Source organism: Parasteatoda tepidariorum, chromosome 1 (genome assembly GCF_043381705.1).
Source record: "Parasteatoda tepidariorum isolate YZ-2023 chromosome 1, CAS_Ptep_4.0, whole genome shotgun sequence".
In the NCBI taxonomy this organism is placed as follows: domain Eukaryota; kingdom Metazoa; phylum Arthropoda; class Arachnida; order Araneae; family Theridiidae; genus Parasteatoda; species Parasteatoda tepidariorum.
In genome coordinates, this window is record NC_092204.1 from 101937759 (window position 1) to 101951890 (window position 14132).

At 27.2% G+C, this 14132-nt stretch overlaps 1 protein-coding gene across 1 annotated transcript in view; it reads left to right on the forward strand.

Moving 5' to 3' along the window:
- LOC107457314 (Ubiquitin-like activating enzyme 2) overlaps window positions 1–12741 on the forward strand; it is a gene marked incomplete at its 5' end in the record, with an annotated part of 28512 nt that extends 15771 nt beyond the window's left edge. The window contains 11 exon segments of the mRNA XM_043054091.2: window positions 1532–1631; window positions 2426–2577; window positions 2659–2752; window positions 2831–2943; window positions 4218–4319; window positions 6829–6882; window positions 7980–8037; window positions 8427–8465; window positions 9373–9481; window positions 10776–10927; window positions 12407–12741. Coding sequence (XP_042910025.1) covers window positions 1532–1631; window positions 2426–2577; window positions 2659–2752; window positions 2831–2943; window positions 4218–4319; window positions 6829–6882; window positions 7980–8037; window positions 8427–8465; window positions 9373–9481; window positions 10776–10927; window positions 12407–12561 — 1128 coding nt within the window. The 3' untranslated portion in view covers window positions 12562–12741.
- Window positions 12742–14132: the final 1391 nt, after the last annotated feature.

Below are 14132 nucleotides of genomic sequence, written 5' to 3' on the forward strand. Positions count from 1 at the left end.
GCTCTTCGCAGCATACGGTAGCACATAACTAGTTTTTAACATTTTTCTGTTCCTAATCTATTACGGAGTTTCGAACGAATTAGTCCAAAACTGGAAAACATCTGTTCTATTGAAGCAGAACTGGCAGGGCATGATAAAAGTTGTATGGCTAATTCTACAAATTCGGAAGCTGGACCAGACTTAAAAGATTCACATTTGCTTATAGCCTTCCACCATGTTACTGGTTCCATATTTTTCATACTTGGTAAAAAATAAGAACATGGAAATGGTGATGCTTCACCTTCAAATGCTATTACAAATGATAAACAACCCACAATTTTTTTTTCAAACCAAATACGAGCACCTTCACTTTGTGTATCTGACAAACCTTCTCCCTTATACATTGGATGTAACATATAGGACAAAAAATAAAAGGGCTTAAGTATTTCCTTCATTCTCTTCTGAATTACAGAAATATGTGGTTGCAAGGAAACGTCCTTTATTAGAGACAGCCATATTGAACATGCATCAGCAAGCGAAGAATTATCCTTTTGTGAGGTTTCTAGACCAATAGCAACTGGCTGAAACATCGAGAACAGATCCTTTCATTGCTTAAACAAATTGTAGTCATTTACCAATCTACAAATGTCAGCATCAACTTTCTCTTCATATTTTTCTGCAATCTGTAAAGTAAAATGGTATATTCTTTAAAAAAGTATTAATGCATGTAAGTTGACTGTTCCACCTTGTGTCTCCAGGTAATTGAGGTTTTAAAAATTCAGGGAATTCTTTAAGCAAACCTGCTGGAAAGTGGCAATTTCAGAAGTACTTTTGAATCTTTACGACTTGTTTCATTATTGTTTCTGGAGTAAGAGCTTGTCCAACTAAATTCAACCAGTGAGCTGAACATCCATACAACAGTAACTCATTTTCATTATCTGCCAAAAGTTCTCTTGTCTTTTCCATAACTTTTGAACATATTTAGAAACACTATCCTTTATAAAAAAAATATATAAATTTTATGTATTAATTAAATTTCACATATGAATATAGGTTTTTGACATTTTTGACAGTGAGGTTTTTGACGTGACGGTTTAAACTATGGTTTAAACCGTCAAAAGCTGTCACATGTCAAAAACCTGCCAACCCTGTTTCTAGAAGTTGAATATTTCAGTTATTTGAAATGGGTACAGTCTCAATTACAACAGTAGCAGAATTTGCTGATGCTGTGATAATCTGCAGTGACTGTTACCAGGCCAATTACTTTGCATAATAGAGGTTTTACTGTATTTGTATTTTGAGATTACCTGTGCATACTGAAATCATGATTGTTCAGTTTGTTTTGACAATAGCTCATGTTAAATGAAGATTTTTTTTCCTCGTTAAATCATATTTTGTTCATTTTTTTCTATCGAAAAAAAAACATAATTAACCTATAATTACCAAGTTCAAAAATTTTTTTTTGGGGGGGGGGGTTTACTACCTGCTTGATATTTTATAAAAAATTGCCTATCTTTTTTTTTTTTTTTATTGAGAAAATTTTGTATTGCAGCTTTTTGGACAGGATATTGACTACTTAAATAGCATGGATAATCTATGGAAAGAAAGAAAAAGACCACAACGTTTGGAATATGATAATTTACCTGATGCTGGTATATTCCTTTTTTTATTAAATTTCATTTTATTGTTGATAAACTCAAGCAAACGATTTACACAAATTGCTTCACCAGAAGATGTAATTTTTCCACTACAAAATATTTTGCTAGTCATTTTCAGTCTTTTTAATCATCCCAATGTTTCCCCTTAATTATATAAATTAAATTCTCAATGCTGGTCTTTTTTTTTTTAACCAAAAATCTTTGTTTGTAGATTTTTGTCAATTTTCAGCATAACATACATTTTCAGTAATAGAAAAAAAAATAAATGGGACATCAAAATTTATATTTAGTAATGTTCTTCTTAGCCTCCAGTTTAATTATGATTTATCCAATCAATTAATATAAAATATTTTTAGGGATTCTTTTCTTTTTAAGAAGCTTGTGTTTTTTTTTTTTTTTTTTTTAAGTCCCCAAAAACAGATAAGAAGGAAAAATAAAACATTTGTTAAACTTTAGGGTCATTCTTACTACATCAATCAACTTGATTACATTGAACCAACCTTAATTTAGGTTTTCAATTCAAAAGAGTATATGGAATTGAGAAACTAATTAGTGTAATATATTCATATTAACCTATTCAAATGAAGTGTAAATTGGATCTGGGGACTCTTATTATTTATATAAAACCTTTATATGTGCTATTGTATTAAAATGTAACTAATAATTGTTCTTGTACATATCTTTTGTCCTTAATTTAAGTATATTTTGGGTAAAAAAAACTTTCATTTTCTCCAGATTTATTTAATTTTCCTGATTTATTTATTCAACTAATTTAATTATGATCTTAGTTGCTAGCTCGAGTAAAATGGAAGAGGCCCAAATAAAAGATCAAATGGTTTGGAGCATTAAGCAATGTGGAGAAATGTTTTGCAAGAGCTTAACAGCGTTGAAAGATAAATTAGAAGCATCTGGTACTGATAATATTTTGATTTGGGATAAGGTATTTTATGTCATATGAATTTCATATTCTTTCTTTTTTTAAGTTTACAACTTGAACAGCCTCACTAATTTTTTTTTGCAGGATGATGATGATAGCATGGATTTCATTGCATCATGTGCTAATTTACGTTCCTATTGCTTTAGCATACCTCAGAAAAGCAGGTTCGATGTGAAAGGTAAATTGTGTTTAATTGTGCATTTTGTATGTTCATTCTTTTAAGTGTTGGCGTAAACTAAAATTGCAATCTTTATAGCTATTGCTGGAAACATTATCCCCGCTATTGCAACTACAAATGCAGTTATTGGAGGCTTGATTGTTCTACAAATTATTAAAGTCTTGAAAGGAGATTTTACAAAATGTAAAAATGTAAGTTGCAAATGTTTTCTTTGGAAGCGATTTCTGTATTCTCTAAATTTATGTTTCGTCATTAGGTGTATGTATATATTTATTGAATTCATCCTAACATATACAATGTATTATTGATCTTTTAAAAATAGTATAATACACATTTTGTTTCTATCCAGTGTTGGAAATCTTGCCTTGAAAGGTATTGACATATTACAGAGAATTGCCCTTTATTTTTTGGTGGATTATTTTTTCCTTTTTAAAACATACCTATCCAGGATTTTCAGTGATTCCACTTAAGCTCTATAGCATATCAAATACACCAAAAATCGCAAAGGGTATGTGAATAATAAGTTATGATGCTTCACCTGAGACATGTAATTTCCCAGAGTGTGTGTGGGGGGGGGGAAAGGATACCAGCAAATTAATGTAAGCAAAATTAAAACCAAATTTTAAATGTATCTAAAAAAAGTTCTTTTCCTTTGTTATTAACATCTGAGGATGAAAATTTAAAAATTCTGAGTATTGAATTAAATTGTTATTTTTCCTTGATGCATGTATTTGTAACTTTTAATAAACTGCTACTATCTTTATTAATAACTGATAATTTTTTTGTGCTAACTAAATCTGTGAAAAATGAAATTATGATTAAATAACAAAGTTTATGATACATTCTTTAGCAAAGAATGTTAACAACAGCAGCTGGTGATAAAACAGCTCATGCAACTTGTACATTTATATTGCATGTCAGTTAATAATAATAGTTCTGCTCTAAACATAAATTTATTCTGCTTTGTTCACCACAGTTATGAACACTTATTGCTTGGGGAAATAATTCTAAGAACAGTTACAATTATTGTTTAAATATTTAAATTTAATGCAGTTTAAATGTCAACTCAAATCAGAATAAAGTTTAACATTCTTGTAAATTTCTTGCCTCAAAATAACCATTCTTTTAGTTTGGGAATGCTGATCATCAGACCCAGTAATTTATTTTTTTTTTTAGAAAAGAAAATGATTAATTTTTAATTGCATTACTTAATTGTAGGGATTGGTTTACCGTAATTTAGCAATCTTTTATTTTTTCTAGAAAACTAAAAATTCATTTTGTTACATTTTAAATATGTGCTGTAGCAAAAGTGTCTAAAATTTTGTAAAAACTTATCTGAAAAGATTTCTTTATTTTTTTCTCTATGATTAAATAGGGGACCACTCCCCCTTTTTCTGTTATAAAATTAATTTTTATAAAAGTCTTCACTATTCACAGAATAAATTTTAAGACTTAATCTTTCTAGGCATGGCTCAAGGAATCTGGTATTGGCGGAAAAATTTTGCCCTCTTCTCAGTTGGAAAAACCTAATCCTAATTGTCTGGTGTGCTCTTCGAAAACACCCGAAGTAAGATTTTTTTTTTTTTAATGTTTGATTTATTTTTCATTACCTTTCTTATCATACTAAATTATATCATATAATAAGCTGAAAAAACTATTGTCAAATCACTTTCTGTGTTGTAAATGATATTTCGAACAATAAATTTCTTAGGAAATAAAAGAAAAAGCAAAAAACTATTCTGCTGCACCCATAAAATTTGACTAAAAAGGAAAAGTTTTTCATCAGAAAGACTGCATTATCAAATATGTGCACAAAATTTTACGTGAATGATCACAGAGTTAACACATCTGTTTCAAAAAACAAGTTACATACAAAGTAAACTAATAAGCGTTTGAAAATTAAAATAAATATTTTACGATAAATAATTATGTGTGATCTTACTTAAAATCAAAATTTATGTATTTCGATAATTTTAATCTTCACTTTTTATTTGTGCGCAATTCAAATGCAACGCAAACGTTACATTAATGAATGCCAATTTAAAATATTCAAATTATGTGTAAACAAAGTGATTAAGAACCTAAATGTAATAAAAATAAGTTATCAAAATACAGAGGAAAAGAATCTTACTAGGCACAAAATTGTACCATATATAACAATCTCGATCGCATCATTTCGCTTTATCATAATTTGATTTGAAATACCTAAATGTTTTTAAATTAAAGATTTAAATGCTAAAAGTCCTTACAATTATTCAAAAATAATATTTAAATAAAACGAAATAAGCCTTTTTTAGCTCAAAATTGTAATACGCAAAACATTTATGTATGCATCTCGTTTCTTTTTACTAATATTAAATTTCTGAAATTTTAAGCTAGAAAATGATAAACAGATGATAAGATACTCAATCATCTCTAAATTTCGCAATCATATATTTCCGAGTCTCAGATATATACAATATAAATACAAGTAAAAATAAGGAAGTTGACCTTCAGCTAAAACTGAGAATAAACTTGACCTTCAAGACACATCTTTTAAGCATTTCACTCCAATAATTTGTTTATGACTTGCATATTTTTCTTTCACTCTGTTTTTTTCTTCATACCAGCAGCAGAAGAAATGGGATCGTACTGCCATTAATTCTTGTAAGAGACTATTCGCGGGGTGGAAATTCGTACACACCTTGTTTGGGTGAAAGGGAGATCGTCGGTTGCAATATTGTTGCATTCTTGCAAACTGTTTTTCAGCTGAATTATAACTCTTTAAATTAATATTGATTGTAAATTATAAAATAAATCACTTCAAAAGATGAATAGTAATAATGAAATTTTGGAGAATCAAGTCAACAAAATAGTGGTAAAAAAAAATGATAAACTGATAGGATGTCCCATTAGATAACCTGCACATATTAAAATTTAATGTTTTAAATCATAAACGTTATGGCATATCTCTGCGAAATTACGGTAATTGTCTTGTGTATGCATATTGTCCTATTTTATGAAATTGTGAGCAGAGTGGTAGCCTATTGCTGCAGGGATACCTTTGAAGTAGACTTCGTGGCAGAATCACAGCGACATTGTTGCAGAGTTCTTGCAAAAGTTTTCTTTTCTACAGAAATTTGCACATAAAACTTGATTTATACATTAAGATAATCACTTTTTGGCACTCTCAATTTACGCCGATAGACATATCGTACATAGATATAGTGTTTTGATTGTATTTTTGGCAATTATTTGTATACATTTTCACATGGTTTTTAAATATCCTGATATATTTCAAACAATATGGGGAATTCGAATCTTGCATTCGTGTATTTACTTTTTAAGGCCACGATTTTTTGACTGTTATTGCTATTGATTTCTCCCTAGATTTTAAATCTGATATTTTTCGTAGATTATTATTTATTACAACAACTCAAAATGAAACACGCAATTAAGTAATCCCTTTTTGAGGAGTCCGATTCGTGTGATTTCGTCTATTTTTTTCTGGCAATTACTACTACGCATTTCAGGATCATTTATTTTTTATTTTGATTATATACAAAATGTGAGAATATCAACCATAATGTTAGAAACAAAATTATTGCATGTTTAATTTTTAAAAAAAATTTATAGTGTTTTTTGTTTTGTAAACACGGCGCTTTTGTTATTTTGAATTAGTAACATATGTTTGTTATTAATAAAAATATCTTGCGGAAAGATATTATTGCTAAAGTTTTGTCACTGATAGCTCAAAAAAATTCTGCCACAGGGAAAGTAGATCTGCCATATTTTTTATTTATGGAACATATATTTGGCAATAAAGAAAGTTTATCTTCATCTTAAAAGTAAATCTTGAATTAAGTAGGTCTTGTGCAAAAACTGGTTGGCAATAAAAACAAATCGCCCAGAAAGAAAAAGGTGCTGCAGAATGAAAACATTAGTTCTACTTTATTTTCTGTTTAATGTCTCTAGAATGTTTTTCGTTAGTCTCCCGTCATAACTACTTACCAATATTGATAGTTTCATTTACATAGTCTTGTATAAAATATTATTTGAATGAAACTGTTGTATATCTTTCGTTTATTTTAATTTAGGTTATTGTAAAGTTAAATGTGGAAACTCTCACCATTCGTACTTTGAATGACAAGGTAAATATGTGCTGGTCTTTGTAATAATCACATTTATTGTTATTCAAAATTCATCTTTTTGCTGAAATAAGTTTAGGAGATTGAAACAGATTAATATTACAAAAAGTGGCTATACTATCCAAATTAAACAGGTTGTTATAATGTGAAGTGGCTATATTGTACATGTATAGTGCACCACAAAACTACCCTAAATAAATTTTGATCTAATGATTGAATATTCACATAATGTTTCGACTCAATCTTAATGTTTCATGAGAGTGACTTCAAATATGCTAATTATATAATGCAGATAATATTTTAAGTTACAAAATCAGACACAAACCATACTTCCTCTGAATAGACAAACCTTTTTTCAACTGAATTCAGATTTCTGACCCTCAAAGTATAATGTGTAGCTGCAATCTAGGAAATAAGATCCCAATACTTTGGTCAAGAGAGCAATCCAAAGTTTCGACTCTTTGATTTTTTTTTTTTTTTTTGAGNTTTTTTTTTTTTTTTTTGGTGTGTCCATATTTTGCCACATCTTTTTAATCAAATTAAAAAGCATGAAATTAGTTTATCCAAAGATATTTAAAATAGTTTTTTGAGCAATTTACTTTCACCTTTACTCTTTTTAAATTATTATAATTGTATCCTCAAAAGCAATCAGTGAGAAAGTAAAATTTCTTTCGAAAAAATAAACACAAAGAACAAAGGATTTAATTTAAACACATTTATTTGCAACAATTTCCAGTCAGAACAGTCTTCAAGTGATGTTTCTGAAGTCGTGTGAATACAAATCGAAATGTAAATGTTTGGTTTTGAAATCGCAGATTATGGTTCACTGTATTTGTTTTTAAAATCTGTTTATACAAATCACACTATTTGATTTTAGAAATGCTTGAAGTTTGATTGTGATATTTAATTTTAAATCGTATATGCGAAACGTAAAAATTCTTGTGTGTGTATTCAGCATAGTATTATCTAACTTTGGATTAAGAGCTTATTTGGTTTTGATGTCTGTCCAATAATAGGGTGAATTTATGGTTTTTAAAACTTGTTTGTATTTTTTAGTTATATAGTTTCTTTGTTTTTTTTAAATTCGTTAATTTATTTAGGTTTTGAAAGAAAAATTACTCATGGCACAACCAGATGTTGTAATAAATGATGGATCAGGTAATTTATTTTACAAATCTTTGCATATTGTTAAGTTATTATTTTTTTTTCTTCAAATTCCAATACCGAATGCAATAAATAAAATTAATATTGTATGGAATTTGTAATTTTACTAAACAATATATAATGCTCACAAGGATTTTCACTTTTTATTAAAGATAAGTGATGAATATAACAAAGATCCTATAATCCCGTTTTGAATACTAATGAAAGAGATTTCATTATAAAAATGCTTTTTATAATTTAAGGAAAGATTGACAAAGCCCACTAATTTCAAATTATACCTGAATTTCATTTTGGCAGTNTTTTTTTTTTTTTTTCAATATCCTAATGAATTTATTTTCTTTCTGATGTGGTAATTTTTATTTTTAATATCGTTTCTTTTTTAGGAAAAATTCTTATTTCGAGTGATCCAGAAGATATGGAAGGTATTATTTCTACTACTGTCTTTAAATTTAATAATCTTGTTGCAATCTAAAAATTTTATGTTTCAATAGATATATATTTTAAATTTTCAAAACAAATAAGTGAGACTATTTATGGACAAATCTTTCAATATGGACTTTTCAATGAACAACCTGACACACAATGTGTGAACTGCTGAAATCAGTAATGTATTTAAAGCTGCGTTGTTGGAGGAATGATTTTAGAAGTAAAATTAGTAGTTTATTATTGCAAGAAAAAAAAAATTTCAAATGATACTTAAGTACCTTTTTCATTGAGAATATAAATTCTAATAAAATATTATACATAAGTAAATAACCAACATAGTACATTATGTTTTTTTTTTTTTAAATTTTGTTTCATCATTTATTCTGTAGTTTTTGAGCAGTATGTTTTACAAATTCTTACAAGTAGTTAATTGTGTTTAATTATCGAAAAATTACCAAAATACGTTTAGTATTTTAATTAAACTTTATACTGTAATTTCTATTTTGTATACATTTCTATAAACGTGAATACATTTTGACACTTATCACATATACATTTCTTGGATAGATTAAATAATTTCAAATTCTTTATCTGTCTTAAATTTATTAAACACCTTTTTACTAACTTATTTATTTTACCTTTTATTCTTTTATAATAAAAAGTATTATCAAACTAATTTTATAAAAAAGCTATATCAAGGATCCAATTGAATATGTTCGATTCATGAATGCCATTTATTACGGTTTCTCTAATAAATGGCGTAAAGTAATAAATGAATTAAAATTCTTATAAAATTTTAAAGTATAATTTCTAGTTTTAATCTTGCAATTATAGACCATATATTCTAAACTATTTTTTTTTTTAAATTTATATTTTCCATTAAAAATGAATTATTTTTATTAGATGCTATGCTGGATAAAGTCCTGTCAGATTTTGGTCTTGCTCCCTCTAGTAGATTACAATGTGAAGACTTTCTGCAGCATTATAATGTTCTTCTCATTTTAGCTTCAGAGTAAGTTTTGCACCTTCAGTTAATTAAACTTAGCTGCAAAAGGTTTTTCGAATAATATGTGTTATTTATTTTTTGTGATTTTTAAGCCTTTTTGTCATAAGATTGCAAATTCCCTTTCCATATGCTTGCATAAGATTTATTTATAGCAATGATAAACTAAATATGAGAATTTATGTCTATATAGTTCTAGTAAGTTTCAAAATCATAACTTCTATAGAAATTTTTTATTTTTGCCATTCACTGATGTTTTATTGTAAAAGGTAACAAGCAGGTAAACTAATTGTGATCTGGAAACACTAAAACTTGAAAGAAGAAATTTTTTACCACAGAAAGTAGTTAAAACCTTAAGGTATTTTTAAAGTGTTTTTTTATTATTATTAATTTAATTACTTATCAAATTTATATTTTTTTGACAATTAAAATATAATTAAGGACTTACGTAGATTCCTATTCCGCTTTGTCGGCAAAAGTAAGCAGATAGAAAATCTCCCCCTTGGTACTTAAGTAACATATCAACAGTGATCAGCACTTTCTTCTATTTGTTTATACAATTCAGTCCTTTTAATCTAAGAAGTATCAAGAATCAGGCTGACGTACCTTTATTTTTTTCACTTTGAAAAAAATATTTTTTTAAGAAATTGTTTCTTAGATAGTTAAATTAATAATAAAGATCTTCTGGTTATCTTTTAATTCATTATTTATTTAAAATTTGTAAAAATTGATCAAATTAAAGCTAATAAGCTTTTTTTATGAATTTACGTATTTTAAAATCAGTCAAAATGTTTATTAAACTCCAAGAAGATTATTGAGAAATGCATATAATGTAAGATAACATTACATAGAAAATAAGATACAATAAGGAATATTTATACCATTTTGCAAGGCAGGTCTATTAAATCATATGTTTCCTTAATAATATATAGAAAAAACCTAGAACTACACCAATTTTTTCCATTTGTAAAAACTCAAAAAGTTAACATTAGTTTTTAGACTTATTTAAATAAAAGTTTAGGGTGATTTAATCATGGAAAGTGGGAGTAAGTGATATTCTTTTGTTTATAAAGAAATTGTATGTTTATGTTGTTAATGTTATTGTATTTTATTCTGTTGGAGAGCAACATTTTTATGGAAAATAATATTTGATAAATAGTGAACACAAAATAGGTAGACTATTCTCAACAGAGCAAAGAAAAGACACACTTTTTTGGGGGGTCAGGGTGGGAATGAAAGGAGATTTATTTTAAAAGTTATTTTTCTTAATTTGTTTGAACCTAACATACTTCCTTTTTTTTAGCCCAGATCTCAAAGATCAGGAATTTGAAATCGAAACAAATGTAGATGACCTTTTACAGCAGCAAAAAGAAGCTGGAGAGAGTACAAAGGAAGAAAAGAAAACTGAAACTCATACAGAAGAGATAAATGAAACAAATGAAAAGAATGATATGGGTAACATTATCCTTAATTATTAACATTAATCTTTAATTATCCTTCGTCTGTATCACCAAACCTCCAGAAGTTTTTAAACGCCTTGGGAAGATTACTTCCCATCTACATGATCTTACAAAATGCATTAGTAGGAAATGCAAAACTCTTATTTTTACCTTGCTACTTTAACAATGAGAACACTTATTCCTGCTCTGTTTTGTGGTGCCATCTATTGTTCATTCGATCACATAGAATTAGCATGTTTGTTTTTCCAGTGTCATACATTATGTGCCAAACATGGTTTGCAATTGTAGACAATGAAGGAATTATAGCACAAAGGATCTTTTCACAACAAAATAATCACCATTAAAATTTAATTTTTCTTATCACCGTAATTGGTTCCTTTATAACTACACTTCCCACTTTGGAAGTTTAAATGTGTACGCAGAATTCAGGAAAATAAAATGTATTTTCTTAAATGCTATTGTTTTATTAAACGGCCTACAAAAGGATTAAATTATCACTTGAAAAACTTAATAAATTTTCATTTTGATGTAAATTTAAAGTTTTTTCTTTTTTTTAAAGTATGAAAGTCTTGTAAACCACAAAATAATGACAATAAAGTTTAAATAATAAAATTTTGTTAGTTTGGCTTTGCTTCGTCTGAGATGCAGAATAGAAGGTTATATTTCAAAAGTACACTAAGAATCAGAAACATGTAATTATAAAATGTATGCTTAAGAACTGCTAGTATTGATAATATAAGTAAAGGTCAAGTTGAGCTTTGGTCTTCTTCAAAATTTGATTCCATTCTACCTTATCTTTGACTCTCCATATAGTTATTATCCAATGTTTTTTTTTTAAATCACATTTGAGACTGTCCAACCACCTGAGTTTAGGTGTGTCTAGATTTTTTTGCAAATTTTGTCGAGATTTTTCTCTCAGAAATTGCCAGGGTTTCTCTCTCTATGTCAGTTTCTGCACCATAAGTTAAAGTAGATCTAATTAAACATTTGTAAATTGTTATCATAGTTGTTCTTTTAAGAAGTTTGGCCATATATATTTCTTTAACCCAAATGAGCATTGCTTTACAGAAGTAATCTTACTCTATTTGTTAATTACTGATATTTACTATTAGTACTTAAAAACTATTCTTGAACCACATTCCAACTAGCCCCATAATTATATTCCTTTGTTCAGTTACGGACATATGTATAGTCATATATATAGTCATGTATATATTATATATACATGTGGTTAAGAAGGTTCCATACGTATTAATTTTTTAAAAAATTTCCTTTTGTAATTGAAAAGCATTCTACTAATGTTCATGTTTATTTTTAACTCTTGAGTATTTAGATAAAAATGTGTTTTCAATTTAAGATAATCAGAATATTCAGTTGTTTTTTTTTAAAACTATTAAGCTTTGGAAAAACAATTGTGATTATAACCAGGAATTTCATGTTCAATGGTTTTTAGTTGCTTCTGTTTTTGTTTTAGAAATTGTGGAAGAAGATGATTTGGAAATTATTGAACCAGAAGAAATCCAAACTCTGTATAAGAAATCTATTTCAGATTCAAAGCGAAAGCTTAGCGATGATGAAAATGGTTTTGAGCTTAATCATAGCAAGAGAAAAAAGATTGAAGATATCTGAAAAATGTGTTAATTGTAAATGTTATTAACTGTGTATATCCTTTTCATATCATTTTCTCATTGTGTGAAAAAAAAAAAACATTTTTTTACAATTTATATTGGTAAAGTGAAAACCATCATTATTTTTTTTTTTTAACATCATTATTGTCTTTAAAGTTTTTCATTAAAATGTTTCAAAATATTGCTGTGTTGTTTTAATATTTAAAATAATATAAACATCCATAAAACTGAGTGTTATAACCTTTCTTGAAATGAAAAAAAAGAAGGTAAGAATTGCACAGTTGTGAGACATACATATTTTTAAGTTTTATAATCTTTTATTTAAACTTAATGTAACTTAAATATTTAATTATAAATCAGTATAAAAATCAAAAAATTTTTGAATGATTTCAACTACAACTATTTTCACTTTTCATTTCCTCAGGCTATGTTCATTCTTCTGTGAAAAATGTTATCAACCTTTATATTCCTTACCTGCTAACTATGTTACAATTATCATTTAATATTTTTGTACTTAAATGGCCAATTTTAAAAAAAATAATAACTTCAGGAAATTTTAAAGATGAACTTCTTTATTTACCAATTAAATAATGGCTATTTGTCATGAAATGAAACATTTACTGAACTGAAAGTTGTAAGATTTAGGTATTTTTTAAATTACCATGGGATCCTCCTCCTTCAAAAATAAAGTACTACTAATATAAATTATCCTAATACTTACCCAGGTCCCAAAAGAGATTGACACAATCTTCAAACGTTAGCTACTCTGGCTTCATTCACAATGATAAGAATGATTTATATTGTTGTGAACAAGAATTTATATACATCTTGGCTACTTGTTAAGCTAGTAATGTGTAAAGGTGTCCCTAACCAGGATAATATAGTATTGTAAAAGAAAATTCCAACCTTGCACAATAAAAATGGTATACAAAAAAACTTCCTTATAACAACCATTCATAATAGTGAATGAAATTATTGTTATATGGAGCTTCTTGTTATAAGCTGACATACATATTTAATGTTAAGATAATTATAAAAAAGGTTCTAAATTTATCGATATCTCTGTTACTTTTATTTTGAACAATTATTTCGATTTAAAGTTAACTGCTTTACTTGGTACTTTTTGAAGGAACTGTCTACAATGAGATAAGAATGTCTGAACAAGTTTTTGCAAGATTGAAATGAAATATGGTGTTTGAAATTTGTCATTGATAACAGTGAATGTAGATTTTAATAGTAAGTTGTGAAGACTGGAATTAAAGGGGCAGTGGATTGATATATGACTACACATTGTTTTTTAAAAATAAGGGGTATATTAGTAAGAAGGAAAATTTCTTCATTTTCTCAAATGATACAAGAAATAAAAATATCTTCAATTTAAACCTTTTATTATATAATGCTGAATAACCTTAACTGTTAATAAACTTTTTTTGTATAATGTGTTCTCATAAAAGAAAATTTTAGTAGAAGGCTAGTAATTAATCATAAACATACAATTTTTTATTATTAAAAATTTTAATATTGACATTTTGATGGTGAGTTAGAAATTTGTTGTAATAGCAGACCTCTTGT